General features: G+C 36.5%; 1 protein-coding gene across 6 annotated transcripts in view; it reads left to right on the forward strand.

Moving 5' to 3' along the window:
• Positions 1-21,164, forward strand: part of PHF6 (PHD finger protein 6) — a 52,459-nt gene that overhangs the window by 21,029 nt on the left and 10,266 nt on the right. For 4 of the 6 annotated variants that reach the window (XM_032620003.1, XM_032620004.1, XM_032620007.1 and 1 more), the window contains 4 exons: positions 15,352-15,518; positions 15,688-15,831; positions 17,194-17,298; positions 19,786-19,919. In XM_032620003.1, coding sequence (XP_032475894.1) covers positions 15,352-15,518; positions 15,688-15,831; positions 17,194-17,298; positions 19,786-19,919 — 550 coding nt within the window. Of the gene's footprint in view, positions 1-15,348; positions 15,519-15,687; positions 15,832-17,193; positions 17,299-19,785; positions 19,920-21,164 lie in introns of all 6 variants that reach the window. The other 2 variants (XM_032620002.1, XM_032620006.1) reach the window with 1 other exon arrangement.

Here is a 21,164-nt window from a genome sequence, read left to right on the forward strand (position 1 = left end):
TGAACTGTGCTTTGAAATATTAAATTTGAGAATCTCTTTACCATCTCCATACTTTTGCCTTTTCCAGAATGTCATATAGTTGGAATCATACAGTATGTAGCCTTTTCAGATTGGTTTCTTTCACTTCGTTGGCCTTTTTTTTGGTGGGGGGGGGATTAGTTGTTAATGCTTACAAGAAAGGATCCAATGAACGAGAAGAGATTGAAGGTACAAGAAGGAGGATTCAGTGCACAAGTGGAACAATTGCCCTGTGATAAGGAGGTCCTTTCCACTGTAATAGGAGAGAAGGAAGAGGATAAGTGGTTCCTATCAGGTCTGTTTTCTCTGTGAGGGAGAATGTAGGGGGAGGGGTGAGGGTTGGAAGTTGAAGGAGAGAGAAGTTGTTTTGAAAGAATAGTTGTGAAGACCGGGGGAGGAAGTTTGCCTAGAGAAATGTAAAGTTTCTGGACTGAATTGGACCAGTTGAGGTTGGTAACCATGAATTTATAAAGTGATGCCATCAGTCAGGTTGTGTGACATTTCCTACAGCAGTACAGGATCCTGGGTGTAGAATAGAGAAAGTATCTAGTTGGTTCATTCAGAATCGGAATTTTTCCAAGTGGGTTCAACATAAGAGTAAAGGGATAAGGGAGTTTAGAATATTTGCGAGCGTAAAGAAACTGAAAGGAATTAATAGACTGGAGGTCCTGGTAAGATTGAAGAACAATGGGAATGAAAGTACTTGGGAAAGCAATCATCTGTGGTTCCAAAGTATGATATAGTGATTTCAGAGGTAGAATCCTTTTAGGTGATTATGAGGTATCTGGGTATGATTATAGGGATTAGGTGGTTGATGGAGGACATCAGTGAAGTCTAAGGAACTGAATGGCTGGGTGTTGCTTGGATTGTCCATGTGGATTGTGAAATCACCCAGCATGATGGGCAGGGGTCAGGATGGAGAAGAGGGCTGTGAGCTGTGTGCTAAAGAAAGTGATGTGTGAGTGGAATGATTGGGATATGGCAATTATTAGCAAGAAGGAGAGGAAGAAGGTAGCATAGTCTGTGGACCAGCAGAATGGACGTCATCTGGGAGTTGTTAGAAATGCCTGATCTGAAGCCCCACCCCGACCTACTTAATAGGAATTTAAACAAGATCCCAGGTGGTTTGTATGCATATTAATTTGGGAAGCAGTGGGTTAGTTGAATGACATGGACCTCAAAGGTGCAGGGCTTTTTACAAGGGAATGGAGAATTAATGGCTCAACAATGCTGCCTAGCAGAATTTTCTGTGACGATGGAAATGTTCTATATTTGCACTGTCCAATATGGTAGCCACTAGCCACATGTGGTGATTGAGTGCTTAAAATGGTGTAGTGCCCTCCTATATGTTAGAAATGGACAGGAATAGCCAGAATTAAATCCTACATCTTATGTTCCCCCCCCCCGTTGGCCTGTGTTTAGATAATAGGTATATCCTTAACCTTTTTTTAAATAACTTAATTTATTTTATTTATTTATTTTTGGCTGCATTGGGTCTTCATTGCTGCGCGCGGGCTTTCTCTAGTTGAGGTGAGCCAGGGCTACTCTTCATTGTGGTGTGCCGGCTTCTCATGGCTGTGGCTTCTCTTGTTGCAGAGCACGGGCTCTAGGTGCACGGGCTTCAGTAGTTGTGGCGCGCAGGCTCAGTAGTTGTGGCTCACGGGCTTAGTTGCTCTGCAGCATGTGGGATCTTCCCGGACCAGGGCTCGAACCCATGTCCCCTGCATTGGCAGGTGGATTCTTAACCACTGTGCCACTAGGGAAGCCCTTTTACCTTTTTTTAAAGCAATATTTCAAAAATGTCAAATGTTGGCAATAGCAAATAGCTTTAGCTTGTAACAGATGCCAGTCTGTATTTTGTAGAAGTACTTTAATATGATAATTTGTCATCACTAAACATATGACTACTTATAAGGAACTGTGATTACAAATGAATGGTGGTTCTTTTAAAATCATTTTCATTAAGGGTATTAAGGTTTTTGCATTAAATAATTTATATGGAGCAAAGTAATCTGTGAAGAGATAGAAAACAGTATCTAGAGTAGATGCTGGGTGTTAGATATTCACAGCAAGAATGTGTAGAATGTAAGTCATCATCACAAACATAACCTCAGCTCAGTTTAAATTCTTAATTGTAAGGAGCCAAACTTGTGGTTTATTATACTTCTTAAATTACCCAATATAGAATGTTTTGCATGGGATGGGTACTCAAGAAATGTTTGTAACTTATTCATTTTCTTTGGCTTGAAACTAAGAACGGTATTTAACGTGTCACTTGTTTTGGGGTGGCACTTCTTGTCCTGTAGCCTCTCTTGTGCCGGGTGTCAGTAGAGAAAGATGAATTAATAAAACAGGGTTTCACTCTGGGGGGAGTTACAGAATTTAGCAGCAGATATATGACTAACTGATTAAAATACAGTGGTGATACATGGAAGTACTTAGAGATAAAGGGGCATCATGTTTGCATCTTACTCTTTAACCTTTCAGAAAAAGGTATATGGATAGAGAGAATGAATGATAAAGTATATATGGTAAGATATTAACATTTGGGTGAAGGGTATATAGGAATTTTTTTTTACAGATTTTTATAAGTCTGAAATTAGTGATAAGTGCCACAATTACAGTGACCATAAAATCCCAGGTGTTCTGAGACAGTGTAAACAAATCAGGGACTTGGTGGAGCCCCTAATCGACAATTTGGGAGCTTTATTAGAGGTGTTTGTCAAATCATATAACTCAGTTTATGTTTCAGGAAATAGTTATATTGGAAGTATGTTGAAAGTGTGTTGTCATTTATGTAGATTCAAGCCTTTGCCTGGTTTAATACTCCCTTAATATTTTCTTTCCCTTGTTCTTTTTCTCTAGATTATGCTGCAGTTTCCAATCTTCATTACTTTTATTAAGTGGAAGTTTAGGGAGATTTTAATATGGTATCAAAGTGTTTAAAAACCTTTTTAATTTAGGTGCATTGAATAGATTTATTAGGTACTGGAAAGGCAGTTTTGTACACTGGTTGAATATGGGCTTTGAATTCAGATGTATATTTGAATCTTAGCTCTGCCACTTACTAGTCACGTGATCTTGGGCAAGTTATTTAGTATCTCTTAGAACCTTAATACTGCATCTGTAAAATGGGGATTAAAAAAAACCCACCTTGTAGGATTATTGTAAGAATTAAATGAAATGATGCATGTGAAGCTCTTAGCAATGTGCCTGGCACATAGTAAGTTGCTCAGTAAATACTACATTCTGTATCATTATGGTTGTAACCATTATTCCTTGAAAACTCTACCTACCTCTCTTACCACTCATCTTTTCATGTGCTCTTCCTTGGAAGATAATAGAATTTAAACTGTGTGATTTAACTCGGAAAATTTTAGTAGTGTATTCATACCGTGCTCTTTGCTAGAATTGACTCCATTTTCTTTCTTTGATTCACCAGATTTGTTGACTACCCATGTGCAAAGTGCTGTGCTAGGCATTATTTACACTCATCTTTGTTTTAGCACACTTTATAAACTTTCATTATAGGAAGTTTGAAACATACGCAAAAGTATGTTTGGAAAAAAACCCCAATTCACGGAAAGATAGACAAGATGAAAAGTCAGAGGGCTATGTACCAGATGAAGGAACAAGATAAGACCCCAGAAAAACAACTAAATGAAGTGGAGATAGGCAACCTTCTAGAAAAAGAATTCAGAATAATGATAGTGAAGATGATCCAGGACCTCGGAAAAAGAATGGAGGCAAAGATTGAGAAGATGCAAGAAATGTTTAACAAAGACCTAGAAAAATTAAAGAGCAAACAAACAGAGATGAACAATACAATAACTGAAATGAAAACTACACTAGAAGGAGTCAGTAGCAGAATAACTGAGGCAGAAGAACAGATAAGCGACCTGGAAGACAGAATGGTGGAATTCACTGCTGTGGAACAGAATAAAGAAAAAAGAATGAAAAGAAATGAAAACAGCCTAAGAGACCTCTGGGACAACATTAAATGCAACAACACTTGCATTATAGGGGTCCCAGAAGGAGAAGAGAGAGAGAAAGGACCCGAGAAAATATTTGAAGAGATTATAGTAGAAAACTTCCCTAACATGGGAAAGGAAATAGCCACCCAAGTCCAGGAAGCGCAGAGTCCCATACAGGATAAACCCAAGGAGAAACACACTGAGACACATAGTAATCAAATTGGCAAAAATTAAAGACGAAGAAAAATTATTGAAAGCAACAAGGGAAAAACGACAGATAACATACAAGGGGACTCCCATGAGGTTAACAGCTGATTTCTCAGCAGAAACTCTACAAGCCAGAAGGGAGTGGCATGATATACTTAAAGTGATGAAAGGGAAGAACCAACAACCAAGGTTACTCTACCCAGCAAGGACCTCATTCAGATTCGATGGAGAAATCAAAAGCTTTACAGACAAGCCAAAGCTAAGAGAATTCAGCACCACCAAACCAGCTCTACAACAAATGCTAAAGGAACTTCTCTAAGTGAGAAACACAAGAGAAGAAAAGGACCTACAAAAACAGACCCAAAACAATTAAGAAAATGGTCATAGGAACATACATATCAATAATTACCTCAAACGTGAATGGATTAAATGCTCCAACCAAAAGACACAGGCTCGCTGAATGGATACAAAAACAAGACCCATCTATATGCTGTCTACAAGAGACCCACTTCAGATCTAGGGACACATACAGACTGAAAGTGAGGGGATGGAAAAAGATATTCCATGCAAGTGGAAATCAAAAGAAAGCTAGAGTAGCAATACTCATATCAGATAAAATAGATTTTAAAGAATGTTACAAGAGACAAGAAAGGACACTACATAATTATCAAGGGATCAATCCAAGAAGAAGATATAACAATTATATATGCACCCAACATAGGAGCACCTCAATACATAAGGCAACTGCTAACAGCTATAAAAGAGGAAAACGACAGTAGCACAATAATGGTGGGGAACTCTAATACCTCACTTACACAAATGGACAGATCATCCAAACAGAAAATTAATAAGGAAACACAAGCTTTAAATGACACAATAGACCAGATAGATTTAATTGATATTTACAGGACATTCCATCCAAAAATAGCAGATTACACTTTTTTCTCAAGTGCGCATGGAACATTCTCCAGGATAGATCACATCTTGGGTCACAAATCAAGCCTCAGTAAATTTAAGAAAATTGAAATCATACCAAGCATCTCTTCTGACCACAGCGCTATGAGATTAGAAATGAATTACAGGGAAAAAAACGTAAAAAACACAAACACATGGAGGCTAAACAATACGTTACTAAATAACCAAGAGATCACTGAAGAAATCAAAGAGGAAATCAGAAAATACCTGGAGACAAATGACAATGAAAACACGATGATCCAAAACCTATGGGATGCAGCAAAAGCAGTTCTAAGCGGGAAGTTTATAGCTATACAAGCCTACCTCAAGAAACAAGAAAAATCTCAAACAATCTAACCATACACCTAAAGGAACTAGAGAAAGAAGAACAAACAAAACACAAAGTTAGTAGAAGAAAAGAAACCATAAAGATCAGAGCAGAGATAAATGAAATAGAAACAAAGAAAACAATAGCAAAGATTAGTAAAACTAAAAGCTGGTTCTTTGAGGGCTTCCCTGGTGGCGCAGTGGTTGAGAGTCCACCTGCCAATGCAGGGGACACGGGTTCGTGCCCCAGTCTGGGAAGATCCCACATGCTGCAGAGCGGCTAGGCCCGTGAGCCGTGGCCGCTGAGCCTGCGTGTCTGGAGCCTGTGCTCCACAGCGGGAGAGGCCACAACAGTGAGAGGCCCACGTACCATAAAAAAATAAATAAATAAAAGTAAGTTCTTTGAGAAGATAAACAATATTGATAAACCATTAGCCAGACTCATCAAGAAGAAGAGGGAGAGGACTCAAATCAATAAAATTAGAAATGAAAAAGGAGAAGTTACAACAGACACTGCAGAAATACTAAGCATCCTAAGAGACTACTACAAGCAACTCTATGCCAATAAAATGGACAAACTGGAAGAAATGGACAAATTCTTAGAAAGGTATAACCTTCCAAGACTGAACCAGGAAGAAATAGAAATACGAACAGACCAATCAAAAGTAATGAAATTGAAACTGTGATTAAAAATCTTCCAACAAAGGTCCCAGACCAGATGGCTTCACAGGTGAATTCTCTCAAACATTTAGAGAAGAGATAACACCCATCCTTCTGAAACTCTTCCAAAAAATTGCAGAAGGAACACTCCCAAACTCATTCTATGAGGCCACCATCACCCTGATACCAAAACCAGACAGATACTACAAAAGAAGAAAATTACAGACCAATATCACTGATGAATATAGATGCAAAAATCCTCAACAAAATACTAGCCAACAGAATCCAACAACACATTAAAAGGTTCATACACCGTGATCAAGTGGGATTTATCCCAGGGATGCAAGGATTCTTCAGTATATGCAAATCAATCAACGTGATACACCATATTAACAAATTGAAGCAGAAAAACCATATGATCATCTCAAAAGATGCAGAAAAAGCTTTTGACAAAATTCAACACCCATTTATGATAAAAACTCTCCAGAAAGTGGGCACAGAGGGAACCTACCTCAACATAATAAAGGCCATATACGACAAACCCACAGCAAACATCATTCTCAATGGTGAAAAACTGAAACCATTTCCTCTAAGATCAGGAACAGGACAAGGATGTGCACTCTCACCACTGTTATTCAACATGGTTTTGGAAGTCCTTGCCACGGCAATCAGAGAAGAAAAAGAAATAAAAGGAATACAAATTGGAGAAGAAGAAGTAAAACTGTCAGCGTTTGCAGATGACATGATACTATACATAGAGAATCTTAAAGATGCCACCAGAAAACTACTAGAGCTAATCAATGAATTTGGTAAAGTTGCAGGATATAAGATTAATGCACAGAAATCTCTTGCATTCCTATACACTAAGGATGAAAAATATGAAAGAGAAATTAAGGAAACACTCCCATTTACCATTGCAACAAAAAGAATAAAATATCAAGGAATAAACCTGCCTAGGGACACAAAAGACCTGTATGCAGAAAACTATAAGACACTGATGAAAGAAATTAAAGATGATACAAAGAGATGGAGAGATATACCATGTTCTTGGGTTGGAAGAATCAATATTGTGAAAATGACTATACTACCCAAAGCAATCTACAGATTCAATGCAATCCCTATCAAATTACCAATGGCATTTTTTACACAACTAGAACAAAAAAATCTTAAAATTTATATGGAGACACAAAAGACCCCGAATAGCCAAAGCAGTCTTGAGGGAAAAAAATGGAGCTGGAGGAATCAGACTCTCTGACTTCAGACTATACTACAAAGCTACAGTAATCAAGACAATATGGTACTGGCACAAAAGCAGAAACATAGATCAATAGAACAGGATAGAAAGCCCAGAGGTAAACCCACGCACCTGTGGTCAACTAATCTATGACAAAGGAGGCAAGGATATACAATGAAGAAAAGACAGCCTCTTCAATAAGTGGTGCTGGGAAAACTGGACCTCTACATGTAAAAGAATGAAATTAGAACACTCGCTAACACCATACACAAAAATCAACTCAAAATAGAGTAGAAACCTAAATGTAAGACCGGACACTATAAAACTCTTAGAGGAAAACATAGGAAGAACACTCTTTGACATAAGTCACAGCAAGGTCTTTTTTGATCCACCTCCTAGAATAATGGAAATAAAAACAAAAATAAACAAATGGGACCTAATGAAGCGTAGATTCTTTTGCAAAGCAAAGGAAACTACAAACAAGACGAGCAGACAACCCTCAGAATGGGGGAAAATATTTGCAAATGAATCAATGGACAAAGGATTAATCTCCAAAATACATAAACAGCTCATGCAGCTCAATATTAAAAAAACAACCCAATCGAAATATGGGCAGAAGACCTAAATAGACATTTCTCCAAAGAAGACATACAGATGGCCAAGAAGCGCACGAAAGGCTGTTCAACATCACTAGTTATTAGAGAAATGCCAATCAAAAGTACAATGAGGTATCACCTCACTCCAGTTAGAATGGGCTTCATCAGAAAATCTACAAACAACAAATGCTGGAGAGGGTGTGGAGAAAAGGGAACCCTCTTTCACTGTTGGTGGGAATGTAAATTGATACAGCCACTATGGAGAACTGTATGGAGGTTCGTTAGAGAACTAAAAATAGAACTACCATACGACCAAGCAATCCCACTGCTGGGCATATACCCTGAGAAAACCATAATTCAAAAAGAGTCATGTACCACAATGTTCATTGCAGCTGTATTTACAATAGCCAGGTCATGGAAACAACCTAAATGCCCATCGACAGACAAACAGATAAAGAAGATGTAGTACATATGTACAATGGAATATTACTCAGCCATAAAAAGGAGCGAAATTGGGTCATTTGTTGAGACATGGATGCATGTATAGAGTCATAAGTCAGAAAGAGAAAAGCTAATATCGTATATTAACGCATATATGTGGAACCTAGAAAAATGGTACAGATGAACCAGTTTGCAGGGCAGAAATAGACACAGATGTAGAGAACAAACGTATGGACACCAAGGGGGGAAAGCGGCAGGGGGGTGGTGGTGGTGGTGTGATGAACTGAGCGATTGGGATTGACATATATACACTGATGTGTATAAAATTGATGACTAATAAGGACCTGCTGTATAAAAAAATAAAATTAAGAAATTTAAAAAAATGTAGGGACATGAGGAGAGCATAAAAAAAAAAAAAGCCCCATCACCCAGCTTTAGTAACCGTCAGCTCCTGGCCAGTCTTGTTTCATCTATACCCTTACCCACTTCCTCCACCTGGATTATTTTAAATTCAATCCCAGCTATCATATTTCATTTTGGCACACTTAATTAAGAATAATATATTTATGTATGTTACATATTTATATATGTATATGCATATGCCTAAAAGAAATCATTTATCTGATAACTTTACTGGAAAAGCAGAGTTTTGCTTGTGACCAGGGGCATGCAGAGCAAGTGCTCACCACGTTCCCATTGGAGACGGCAGGGCAGATGACCTCCAGTCTTGCTTTTGTAGCTGCCCTAAAGATTCAAAGCAGATGTGGTAATGCTTACCCCAACTTTAATGCTTGGCCTTTTTCTTGAAAAAGAAACATTCCGACAAACGTCTATTGAGTGCCTGCTGGGTGTAGGCACATTGGGAGTTTAGAAAAGAAGCCTCTTGTGGACAAAGAGCTTACAATCTACACAAGGTATGACAAGTAATAATTAACAATTGAATAGAATTTCATAGTTTATAAAGTGCTTTTCTCAAACATTTTCTTAAAGCAGCCTTTTCAGGAAGGTGTTCTTATTAGTCCTATTTGATATACCAGGAGACTTGCGAGTGTTAAGTAACTTCACCAAGTTAAGGCCTAGAAAGTGGCAGACTTCAGACTTTCTGTCCAGGGGTCCTTTCTACTTCATACTGTTAAGTGATGTGAGAATTTAGGAGAAGGAAGGAAATGGGGCTTAAACCAGGAAGATATAAGATGAGGAAAACATTGATTAGGAGGGAGAAGAGAATTGGTAAAGGGACAGGTAGGGCTTATACAATACTAGGAGGAGGGGAGAGTTGGTTTCCTGGTAAGTTGGTCACCCCCCTGTCGCATAGGGGCAATCAGAAGGGTAACAGAGAAGGGCCTGGCCGTTCTAAGGTGACATGGACATCTGTACTCATAAAGGTGGGGAACACTTGGTGGCACAGGAAAGGAGGACAACCTTATTTTGCTACCTACCTTATCAAGTCTGGATTTTTAGAAATTGTAGTTGTGAATACAAGGGTAAGGTTTTATTTTCTCCCATATTCTTTTGTTTGAATAGGTATATGAACATTGTACAAAAATCAGCAATACAAAAGAGTGTAGACTGTAAGTAAGCTTTCCTCTCATCCTTGTCCTTGTATCTCAGTTTCCAAATTTTTTTGCTAAAAGCAACATCTGCTGTCAGTTTCTTTTGTGTCCTTCCAGAGCAATGTATACATAAGCATATGTATAGCTATCCTTTTTCTAACTTGCAGGAGCATATGAAGATGTTTATTTCCATGATAGTGGGTATTACTACTTCCAAAGCATATAGTAGTGACTCACTGACATGTGTTTGTCCCAACTCTGCTACTCCCTAGCTTTATGATCTTAGGCAAAATTATTTAACTTTTCTGAATTTACTTATCTATAAAACGGAGGATGAGAATGGTGACTGATACAACCTCATGGGGCTATTTTGAGGTTGAATAAGATAATGCATGTAAACTGCATAGCACATCCTGTATAGTCAAAACTCAAAAAGCTCTAATGTTAGCTCTTATATTTTGGGTATTTGCATTTACATATTAAATGGAAAACGGCAAGATGCAGAATAGTATGCTTAGAATGCCATTTGTTTGTATATGCTTTTAAAACGGATTTGCATATGCATAGAAAATAATAGCTGACATTTATTGAGAGTGTCTTATGTGCCAGGCCCTGTTCTAGATTAAGTACTTTACAGGAACTAACTCATTTAATTCAAGAACCCTCTGAGGTAGGTCTCAGGTCCGAGGACACACAGTCTGTGACAGATCCAGGATTCAAAACCAGGCTCTCTACCCTTGAGATTGAGAAAAGAAGCGTTAAGTTAACGGTACCTTGAGAGGAAGAGAGTGAGTATGAAGAAAGGGAAGCAAGGAAGCTAGGGTACCAGCTGGGAGTGCAGAGCACATGGAATTGGAAGGTGGAAAGGAAGATTTTCCCTACTTTTATGCAGATAGTTCTTTTATAATTATTATTAAAAATAACTTTTAAGAATATTAAAACATTTTCACAGTTTTGAATTGGAAAAATAATAAGTAACCATGAAAAATTTAAACAAAGGTGCTGTGACTAGCTTCATACTCACATTTTCATGTGCAAGTAATTTTCAAATATTTTCTAGGGTAAATTCCCAAAAATAAAATCACTGGGTCAAAGGGTTTAATCTTTTTAAGGTTCTCAATATGCATTGCCATATTACTTTCTAGAAAGATTGTGCTAGGTTATATTCCCGTCAGCAGTAGCTGACTTTACCCCCTCCTTTCACCACACTGGATGTTATAAATTCTTTTAAATACAATCGTAGTACATAGCCCATTGTTAAAAAAAATTAAAATAGTACAAAAGTACTATAAAAGTAATTCAGAAAGCCCTCTCTTCACCCCCCAAATCACACTCTCAGTAGTAGTAGAGTTCCTACTACTAACAGTTTGTAAATCTTCCTAGAACCTTTCTTACATACGTACAATCTTACATATATATGCATATGCTCACTATTTGTAATACAATGGCATCAGAGTATACATAGATAATGTTACGCAACTTGTTTTTCTCATTCTGTGATATATCAGACACCCTTCTCTGTGCATACAGATCAACCTCATTCTTTTTAACAGTTGTGTTACATCCCATAGAATAAATAGAACCATAGTTTATTTAAGGATTTCTCTTAATAAAAATCAGTTATATTTATTTTTTATGTGAAATAGGAATAAAACTGCATTGATCTTCCTTATACGTATGTGCTTATGTACTTATGCAAGTGATTCTATAGGATAAAGTCCTAGAAATGGGGATGCCAGGAGAGACTGTGCATTTAACATTTGGGAATCAGTACTGTCACATGTACCAACAGTGTATGAGAGTGTCCAGTTCCCTACAACTGTGCTGGATATTATCAGTCTTATAATTTTTACGAATCTGTTTATCTCATTTAATTTCCATTTCTCTTGTAATTAGTAAGGTTGTACTTCTGCCCATGTTTTTTCAGTCATTTATATTTCTTCTGTGAATTGTCAGTCCTATCCTTTGCACGTTTTTCTTTCAAGGTTTGTCTTTTTAAAATTGATTTGAAGTGCTGTCTGTAAAATATAGATATTAATTCCCTGCCACTAAATGGCTTCTTAGGTGTCCTAACCCCAAGATTATAAAAAAAAAAATCTCTTCCATTTTCTTCTGTTACATTTCTGGTTTGTTATTTTATTAGATTTTTTGGATCCATCTCTAATTTTTTCATATAGTATGAGAAAAGGAATCTGAATTTTTAGAAAATGGGTACCCAGTTGTGCCATTATGTCTCTCCCCCACTCATTTGAAATGCTACCATTATCATACTCTGATTTCCCATATGCATGTGGGTCTCTTTTCAACCTGGCTTTCTCTTCTGCTGACATGTGTCTATTCCTATGCCAGTGTTTTAACTACTGTTGCTTTATGGTATATTTTGATATCTTTTTTTTAAAAAGATAGTCTTGCGTATTATATATTTACTCTTCTAGAAAACTGTGGAATCAACTTTCAATTCTGTTTTATCAGCGTTTCATTAAATTAGGTTAGCAAGAACTGATACCATTCTAATGTTGATCCTATTCATCCAGAAGCATGGCTTATCTCAACATTTTTGTGGGGCTTCTTTTATATTTGTATTTCTAACACATTTTTTGTTGGGTTTATTGAAGTTTTTTACAACTACTTAAAGACTGCTGTTTTGATAGGTGAAAATGGTGTATCACTTAATTTACACTTCTTTGACTTAGAGACATCAAATTTTCTAAAAGTGTATTTATTTATTTATTTTAAAGTTTACTTTGGCTGTGTTGGGTCTTTGTTGCTGTGCGCGGGCTTTCTCTAGTTGCGGCGAGCGGGGGCTACTCTTCGTTGCGGTGCGCAGGCTTCTCATTGCGGTGGCTTCTCTTGTTGCAGAGCATGGGCTCTAGACACGTGGGCCTCAGTAGTTGCAGCACGTGGGCTCCGTAGTTGTGGCTCACAGGCTCTAGGGCGCAGGCTCAGTAGTTATGGCTCACAGGCTTAGTTGCTCCGCGGCATGTGGGATCTTCCTGGACCAGGGATTGAACCCGAGTCCCCTGCATTGGCAGGGGGATTCTTAACCACTGTGCCACCAGGGAAGTCCCTAAAAGTATATTTAACTACTTATGTTCTACGAATTATTTGATCATACGGTTCACCCATTTTTCTGTTGGGGTCTTAATCTTTTATGAGCTTATCAGATCATAAAGATACTAATCTTTTGTCATAAGTACAGCAGATATTCTTCCAGTTTGTTTGCCTTCTAATTTTATCACTTTTTTTTTACTTTCAGAAGTTTAAAAGTCTAATATAGTTAAATCTGTCAATCTTTTGTGATTTTTTTTCTTTTTTTTTTTTACTATTGCTGGTAAAGTCCCCTAAAATTTTATACTGAACGATTCCATGTTTAGGACAGACAAATACGCCATCTGGAAAAATAGCCATGTTGGCCTGATAATGGAATCAGTTAAGTAATTTCTTTATAGGTGTTTAACAATGTAGTGTTATTATAGTGCTAGTGATTATTTGTTTTCATTGTAAATAACAGAATATTATGTATATCATATATATGCTGTAATATATATCAGGATGATTGGAACATTTGGTTATGATTTTTCATTTTAATTTTTGGCACATGCAAGTAATTCTAATAGCTTTAATGAAATTCTGTGTCTTAAAAATTGTCAGATTGAATGTTTAAAGTAGGTGGTGTGTTCTGATGTGAAATTTGCTATAGTGTTAAGATCAGAATTATCTTTAATTGACTTGTCTGTCTTCACAGGGAGAGTTATTCACATGAATTTGTCTTATTGCCTATAAAACACTATCCACTTTTACCTTCCCCCCCCTTTCTTCCCTTAAATCCTACCATAGTTAGGTGAAGTTACATTGATATAAATTTTTATTAACTGTTTTGCAAATGGTCTAATGCTCTCAGTTCTTAGAGTTTATATATTCAAATATACTGATTAAATTACCCTTTCCTTATCATAATGAATGTGCTTTTATTGCTTAGGAAAAAACCCTTTAAAGTATTTATTAGGAAAGATCAGCATCTGAGAAGAGGAGTTGATATGCTTTCTCATGGAAGAAATTAGTCCGTGGAATTATAGTCGATAATTTATGGTAAAAGAGAAAACAATGTAGGTATTAGAACTATGCCTAAAACTTTCTATAGTTTGACACTAAGACAAGTGAATATTTGATTTTTATACCTTTTTGAACACTAAGTACATTGTCTTATATACAGTAGGCCCTCAATAAATATTTTTAGTGAATAACTGAATGAAGCACCTCTATTAATGGTAGAAATACTTTTCAAATTACTGGGAAGCACAGTTCTAAAACTTCTCCATAAATTTTGTTTAATCCATTAACGTATACACAGACAACCTGCACCATAGCTTTTCTACCACTTATGTTAGAAATTCCTTTTATACTTAATATTTGTTTAATTACTTGATCAATTGGTTAGTTCATTTGTAGATATCTTCCTTGGTGAATTTGATCTTTTGATTTTCATGATAGTTTAAAGAGCTATCTAGAGCAGTGCTGTACAATAGAACTTGTCTGTTATGATAGAAACATTATATATCTGTGATGTCCAGTAGAGACTCAGCTTGCCACATGTGACTAATAAACACGTGAAATGTGGTCAGTGTGACTGAGAAACTGAAGGTTTAATTTTTCTTTTTTGCGGTACGGGGGCCTCTCACTGTTGTGGCCTCTCCCGTTGCGGAGCACAGGCTCCAGACGCGCAGGCTCAGCGGCCATGGCTCACAGGCCCAGCCGCTCTGCGGCATGTGGGATCTTCCCGGACCAGGGCACGAACCCATGTCCCCTGCATCGGCAGGCAGACTCTCAACCACTGTGCCACCAGGGAAGCCCTAATTTCATTTAATTATAAATGACTTAAATTTTTAAAAGCCACATGTTGCCAGTGGCTACTATATTGGACAGCACAGATACACCTACTTTATTTTCATTTAGCTTTCCAAGTTATAGCAAGTTTATTTTCTGGGTAATTGTTCTGATTTCACCAACAGTGTGAGGTAAAACTCTTTGAAACCTATGGTAAAAAAAAAATTATACAAGATCTAATTCTAAAAAATTCCCTTATTAGAGTTTGGAAATGTTTATTGAATTCTGTGCACAGTTAAGATCACAAAACTCATTTTCATAGAATTATAACTTTGATGGAAATAATTAAGTTTACAGTTATTATAGTAAAACTATTTCTTTGTATTTCATTTTTGTTGCATTTATATGAAATGTTAGGCCACTATATCAAACATACCACAGATCAGTTCTCCCCATATCTTGAGGTGATTTTATTCTAAAGAGAAACATAGGTTCTAAGGACCCATGAACTAATGCTCATTTTAAGATTGGTCCATGTAAAGCTTTTGTTCATTTTTAAGCAGCTGATCTAGAAGAAAGTTTTAATGAACATGAACTGGAGCCCTCATCACCTAAAAGTAAAAAGAAAAGTCGCAAAGGAAGGCCACGAAAAACTAATTTTAAAGGACTGTCGGAAGATACCAGGTCCACATCCTCCCATGGAACAGATGAAATGGAGAGTAGTTCCTATGTAAGTAGAAAAATGTTGGATTCTTACTTTTTGTTGCACCATGAATATTTCATCTGAACTGTGTTGATAGGTAAAGTTAATCATTTGAAGTGTTAACTAAGCTTGAGGTACTGATAGCATATTTTCATGGATTTTTTTTCAAGGTTTTCATTTTCTTTTACACTTGCAGAGAGATAGGTCTCCACACAGAAGCAGCCCTAGTGACACCAGGCCTAAATGTGGATTTTGTCATGTAGGGGAGGAAGAAAATGAAGCAAGAGGAAAACTGCATATATTTAATGCCAAGAAGGCAGCTGCACATTATAAGTGCATGGTAAGTATGGTGCTTTTTATGTGCCTTTAAACCCAAGTTTTGGAAAAGCATTTAGCTAGTAACCAAATATAGAACTTTCCTCCCCAGCATTAGTGTTTTAGAATTATGAATAGTGTATTCTATAATCTCAAATCTTTTTTTAAAAGTATAATTGACTTACAATATTATATTAGTTTCAGGTATACAACATAGTGATTCGATATTTTTATACATTACAAAATGATCACCACGATAAGACTACTTACCATCTGTCACCGTACAAAGTTATTACAATATTATTGACTCTGTTTCCTATGCTGTACATTATATCCCCATGACTAATTTATTTTATAACGGGAAGTTCTGTAATCCCAAATCTTCATAAACTCTAGATTTTAAAAAATATAGCCTTTATGATTTAGTGCGATTTAAAGTAATCCTAAGTATAGTTACTATGTTCCAGATAATCCATAATTAATGATTTCATAACTAAAAATTTCAGCTTTATAAACTTTTCTTGGAAGCTATGTTTGGCCTCCACTATAACCTCGTAAAAGTCTTTCTTATTGCACTTCATATACTATATTGCAGTTATTCATTTATGAGCCTCTTTCCCCTAATAGACTCTTAAATTCCTTGAGGGTAAGAACTATATCTTATCTTTGCATCCTTAGATCCAGGTCTGACATATAGCATATGTAAACATTTTTGAACTAGATTGTATTGAATTACTCATCCCATTTATGATTAGGTTTTAAAAAATTATATTATTTAGGGAATCCCCTGGCGGTCCAGTGGTTAGGAGTCCACGCTCTCACTGCCAAGGGCCCGGGTTCAATTCCTGGTCGGGGAACTAAGATCCCACAAGCCACATGGCATGGCCAAAAAAAATTTTTTTTAGATTATATTATTAATATCAGAGGTTCTTAACCAGAGATGCATATCAAATTTACCTGGGGAGCTTTTCCATAATATGTACCCTTGGAGTAGATCCCAAACATGTCTAGTTTGAAAAAAAAATCTCTAGGTGATTCTCATCTGCATCTATGATGGAAATTTGTCCTTTTAAACTATTTTTGAAACTGTGGAAATGTAAAATAGTTGAGATGACAGGGTGACACTGCTGAACTCTCCTTGTTAAATGAAGCATTTAATCTTGGCTCCACACTGGCAACCTTAGTTTCATTCCATTGTCCTTATTTTGGGTTATATTTTAATCAGACGTGAATAGATTAAAAAATATTTGAGTCAGTACTTGATTATTAAGGAAAAGTCATCTTTCTCAGGATATTAAAATAATGTAACATATTTGTTCTTAAGTTGTTTAATCTTTTTCTCACAAGGATTCTGAATATTAAATGTTCCTGCATTTTTCTTTTCTAGTTATTTTCTTCTGGCACAGTCCAGCTCACAACAACATCAAGAGCAGAATTTGGAGATTTTGATATTAAAACTGTACTTCAGGAGATTAAGCGAGGAAAAAGAATGGTCTGTGCTTTTATGTTTATGCTATGCAACATTACTCTTCTGACTTTGTGCTTTAAATTTAGAACACATCTCAAATTTATCCAGTCATCAAAAAATTTAATATAAAGTAGTTCATATGTTAAAGTGAAGTATATATTTGACTTATTTGTAATATAATAAAGGATGCTGATGTTACTGAAAGTTATTCTTCTTTCTATGTAACTTCATTACCTAAGACAATTATACTGAGATTTATACTTCAGGGTATTTGAGAGTCTTTTAGTAAAATAAATGAAGATGTGAACATGACACACCTTATTAAGTTTAAAATGTTAAATTGTTTAAGCTCGCTTAAAGAAAAATTCCATGACCCCAATAGAACATTGAGAATCTCCCCATGTTGTTATTCATTCTTTTTTTTTTTAAATAAAAGGAGATTTTTTTTCAGAGCCTTCTGTTCAGTTAAAGTTCACATACATAGTTATGTCTTTTAATATGTTTATCGTAGCTTTAAAATTTCCTTTATAAAATGTGCCTAAGTCTCATGTTTTTAAACATACTGAATTACTAATAAATAGCTTTAAGAAATAATGGCATCTTTATTTGATGACTTACTCCTTTACAGTCTGTGAATATTATAAAATGTCATTGGAATGCAGAATCTTTTCTTTAAGACAGCAGTTGTCTCAAGAAATGACTTTATTTAAAAAATTTTTTATTGTGAAAAATTTCAAACATCAAAATTAGAAAGACTAGTAACACACGTCTATCCATCACCTTGACTCATCAGTTATCAAGAATTTGCGGCACTCGTTTCATCTATGCCTTTTATTCTTGTTGCTTGAAGTATTTTAAAGCAGAGCTGAGACTTCATATCATTTCACCTCTACATATTTCAGTATGTATCTCTTAAAAGTTGGACATTTTCTTACCTAACCACAATGTCATTACACCTTATAAATTAACAATGAGTCTTCAGTGTTATTTAATACCTAGTTCGTATTTCCCCAATTGTATCAAAACTATCTTTTTAAAGTTGGTTTGTGTGAATCAGAGGAGGTTCACATATTACATTTGGTTGTTATATTTCCCTTAAGTAATCTAGGGCACTCCCTCCTCCCTGTCTTTGTTGTTTCTGTTTTTGTTTTGTTGTATGCCATTGACATGTTGAAGAAAACAAATTAATTGTCCTGTAGAATATCCCACATGTTTTATTTGTCTGTTTGCTTTTTCACAATGCTATTTAACTTGTCCCTCTATCCGCCAGATTTTCTTTTAAAGTGGAAGTTAGATGTAAAGCTTGATTAGATTCATTTTCAACATTTTTGGGGGGGGTAAGAACACTTCACAGGTGGGACTATATCATCCATATTTTATCACATCAGACAAGTCATAATGTCTGACCTTGGATTCAGGTGGTGAGTTGATCCCTCCGTTGTGAAGCTCCCCTTCGATCTTTCATCTGGCGGTTTCAGGCATTGTTGATCTTTGTCTGAATCCATAAGAAATGACTTTTTCTTTGTGGAACTGCATTTTTGAAGGTATAAAGATTATTGATGTCAGTTGTTCCATTTAAATCCAGTTCAGTTTTTTGATACTTTGATTACTCTTCTAAAAATGAAACTCCTTTAAAACAGAATGTGGAGTACTAAAGAAAAAATAAAGAGGAAAAAAATCACTTCATCGTATGTAGCACAATGTTGTGTCATACAGCTAAAGTCAAATAGGTGACTAGGATAACAATTCACATTCTCTTGATCAACTTATTTACCTCTGCACTGTTGAATCTTAGTGTCAACACTAACCTAGCATTTCCCCAAGTGTGCTCCAAAGGAAGTCAGTCCATCGGGATGCTCTCCCACTGCTCCAAAGTTAAAAGGGCATCTGGAGTTCAATAAACTCGGGAACTGTTTACTATACCCTCCTTCCTGGAGGAAGGCTGTCAGAAGTTCTGCAATCAAGTAATCTGTTGAAAACTAGCATTTCTCAAACTTCTTTGACTATGAAACCCTTCTTCCAACAATCACCTTAAGTCTTAAAAAGATGTCAGCCCCTTTAGTCTGTTTCTGCCCTTTTGCCTACTTGGTAGCAATCCCTCTCTGAGAACCTTCTCATTCTTCCCCCCAGTCATAATAGGAAAGGAACTGATCTCAGGGAGAAAAAGAAGCCAACCACTAAAATATAGAATATATTTTTGTGTGTGTGTTTGGCAGTATTAAGGAGTGTTCCCTTTATGTTTCAATGTCAGCTCTCTGATGGTTAGTGGTTAAATAATGGAAACATCAGGGGTGACTACATATTAGAAAGTCTATCAAAGTTTGATTTAAATTGCAGTGTTATTTAATACATATGCTATACAATAAGTTCAGTGCACTCTTTTTCAATAGAAAAACTGGCTGTTTTCTTTGTAACGTGGACTGTTTGGCTGAAATAGCTAAAATAGAAGAAATAAGATTGCATAAACTTTGAAATACTGCTTATGATTATTCTTTCTCTTCCCTTAAACAGAAATGTACACTTTGCAGTCAGCCCGGTGCTACTATTGGATGTGAAATAAAAGCCTGTGTTAAGACTTACCATTACCACTGTGGAGTACAAGACAAAGCTAAATACATTGAAAATATGTCACGAGGAATTTACAAGTAAGAGAACAATTGTCCATTTTCCTAAACTTGTCAATAAGTAACTGCCCTTAAATAGATGACATTAGTTTACTTGCTCACTCTTCTTAGGTGGTGTTTAGCCAAGTGTAGAATACTAAGGACTCTGTATAAGAAATGAGTACTGCAATTGACATTTTCCTCTGCCTACACATCCCTGGATTAGCATTCATTCAATCAGTATTTTTATGCTTCCTGTGTGCCAGGCATTGTGCTAGGAGCTGGGCATACAATAGTGATCAAAACAGACAGAGACAGTGTCCTCATGAAAGCTTACAGTCTAGTGGGAGAGAGATATATCAATTAAATGGTCACATAAATATACAATCATAAACTTCGTAAGTGCTGTAAAAGATGTTACAAAGCGCTGTGACAGCATGTAACAAGGAGGAGCTAACCTACTAGTCTGTAGTGGGGGAGTGTTTGGGAATTTCCTTAAGGAAATAGTGCTTGAGCAGAGATATGAAGGGCGAAATGAATGTGGGCATTGGGAAGGCGTTCTAGGCAGAGAGAACAGCGTGTGCAAGGCCCTAAGATGGGAGAGAAACAAGGGAGCAAATGAGGGGGTGTGGGTGGTAGGAGGCTACTGCTGAGGGTCCAGGTGAGAATTGTGGGTAACTTAGAATAGGATATAGTTGTGAAGGCAGAAGTTGAAAAGATACACTTGGAAGACTGATGAAAGAATAAGGTTTGGAGATTTGGGATTACATGTTACCCTCTTTTTTATGGGCCTCCACTTACCAGTGCTGCGTTGGGCTAGTGTTATCAATGTGAATCTACAATGGTTCCCTTTGTTTAATCGAATGGAGAATAAGTTGGTAGAGATCCCTGAATATTTATTTGGTTTGCCTTTGCAAGTTGTAAAGCACTTCCTTGCTCTCACATTCCCAGCGTGCAATAAACCAGTGACTCAGGGTCTCCTATTCCATGGACAAAGCAGTTTGCGTAAGCAGTCACCAAGTCATTTGGGTGATTGCGTGAGGTGCTAATGCTGTATTATAAAATTGGCCAAACTTCGCTTAATAATAAAGGCACGTGTTTTTCAAGCGAGTTCTATCAAGCCTTGAAGGAACAGATAATTCCAATGTTATTTAGAGACGTCCAGCACATAGCAAAAAATGGAAAACTTCTTGGTTCATTCTGTAACACGTGCATAGCTGTGACACCAAACCTAACAAAGACAGCATTTAACAACAAAAATTTTAAAACTAGAGACAAGTCTTAACT

This window comes from Phocoena sinus, chromosome X, assembly GCF_008692025.1.
Source record: "Phocoena sinus isolate mPhoSin1 chromosome X, mPhoSin1.pri, whole genome shotgun sequence".
Lineage (NCBI taxonomy): Eukaryota > Metazoa > Chordata > Mammalia > Artiodactyla > Phocoenidae > Phocoena > Phocoena sinus.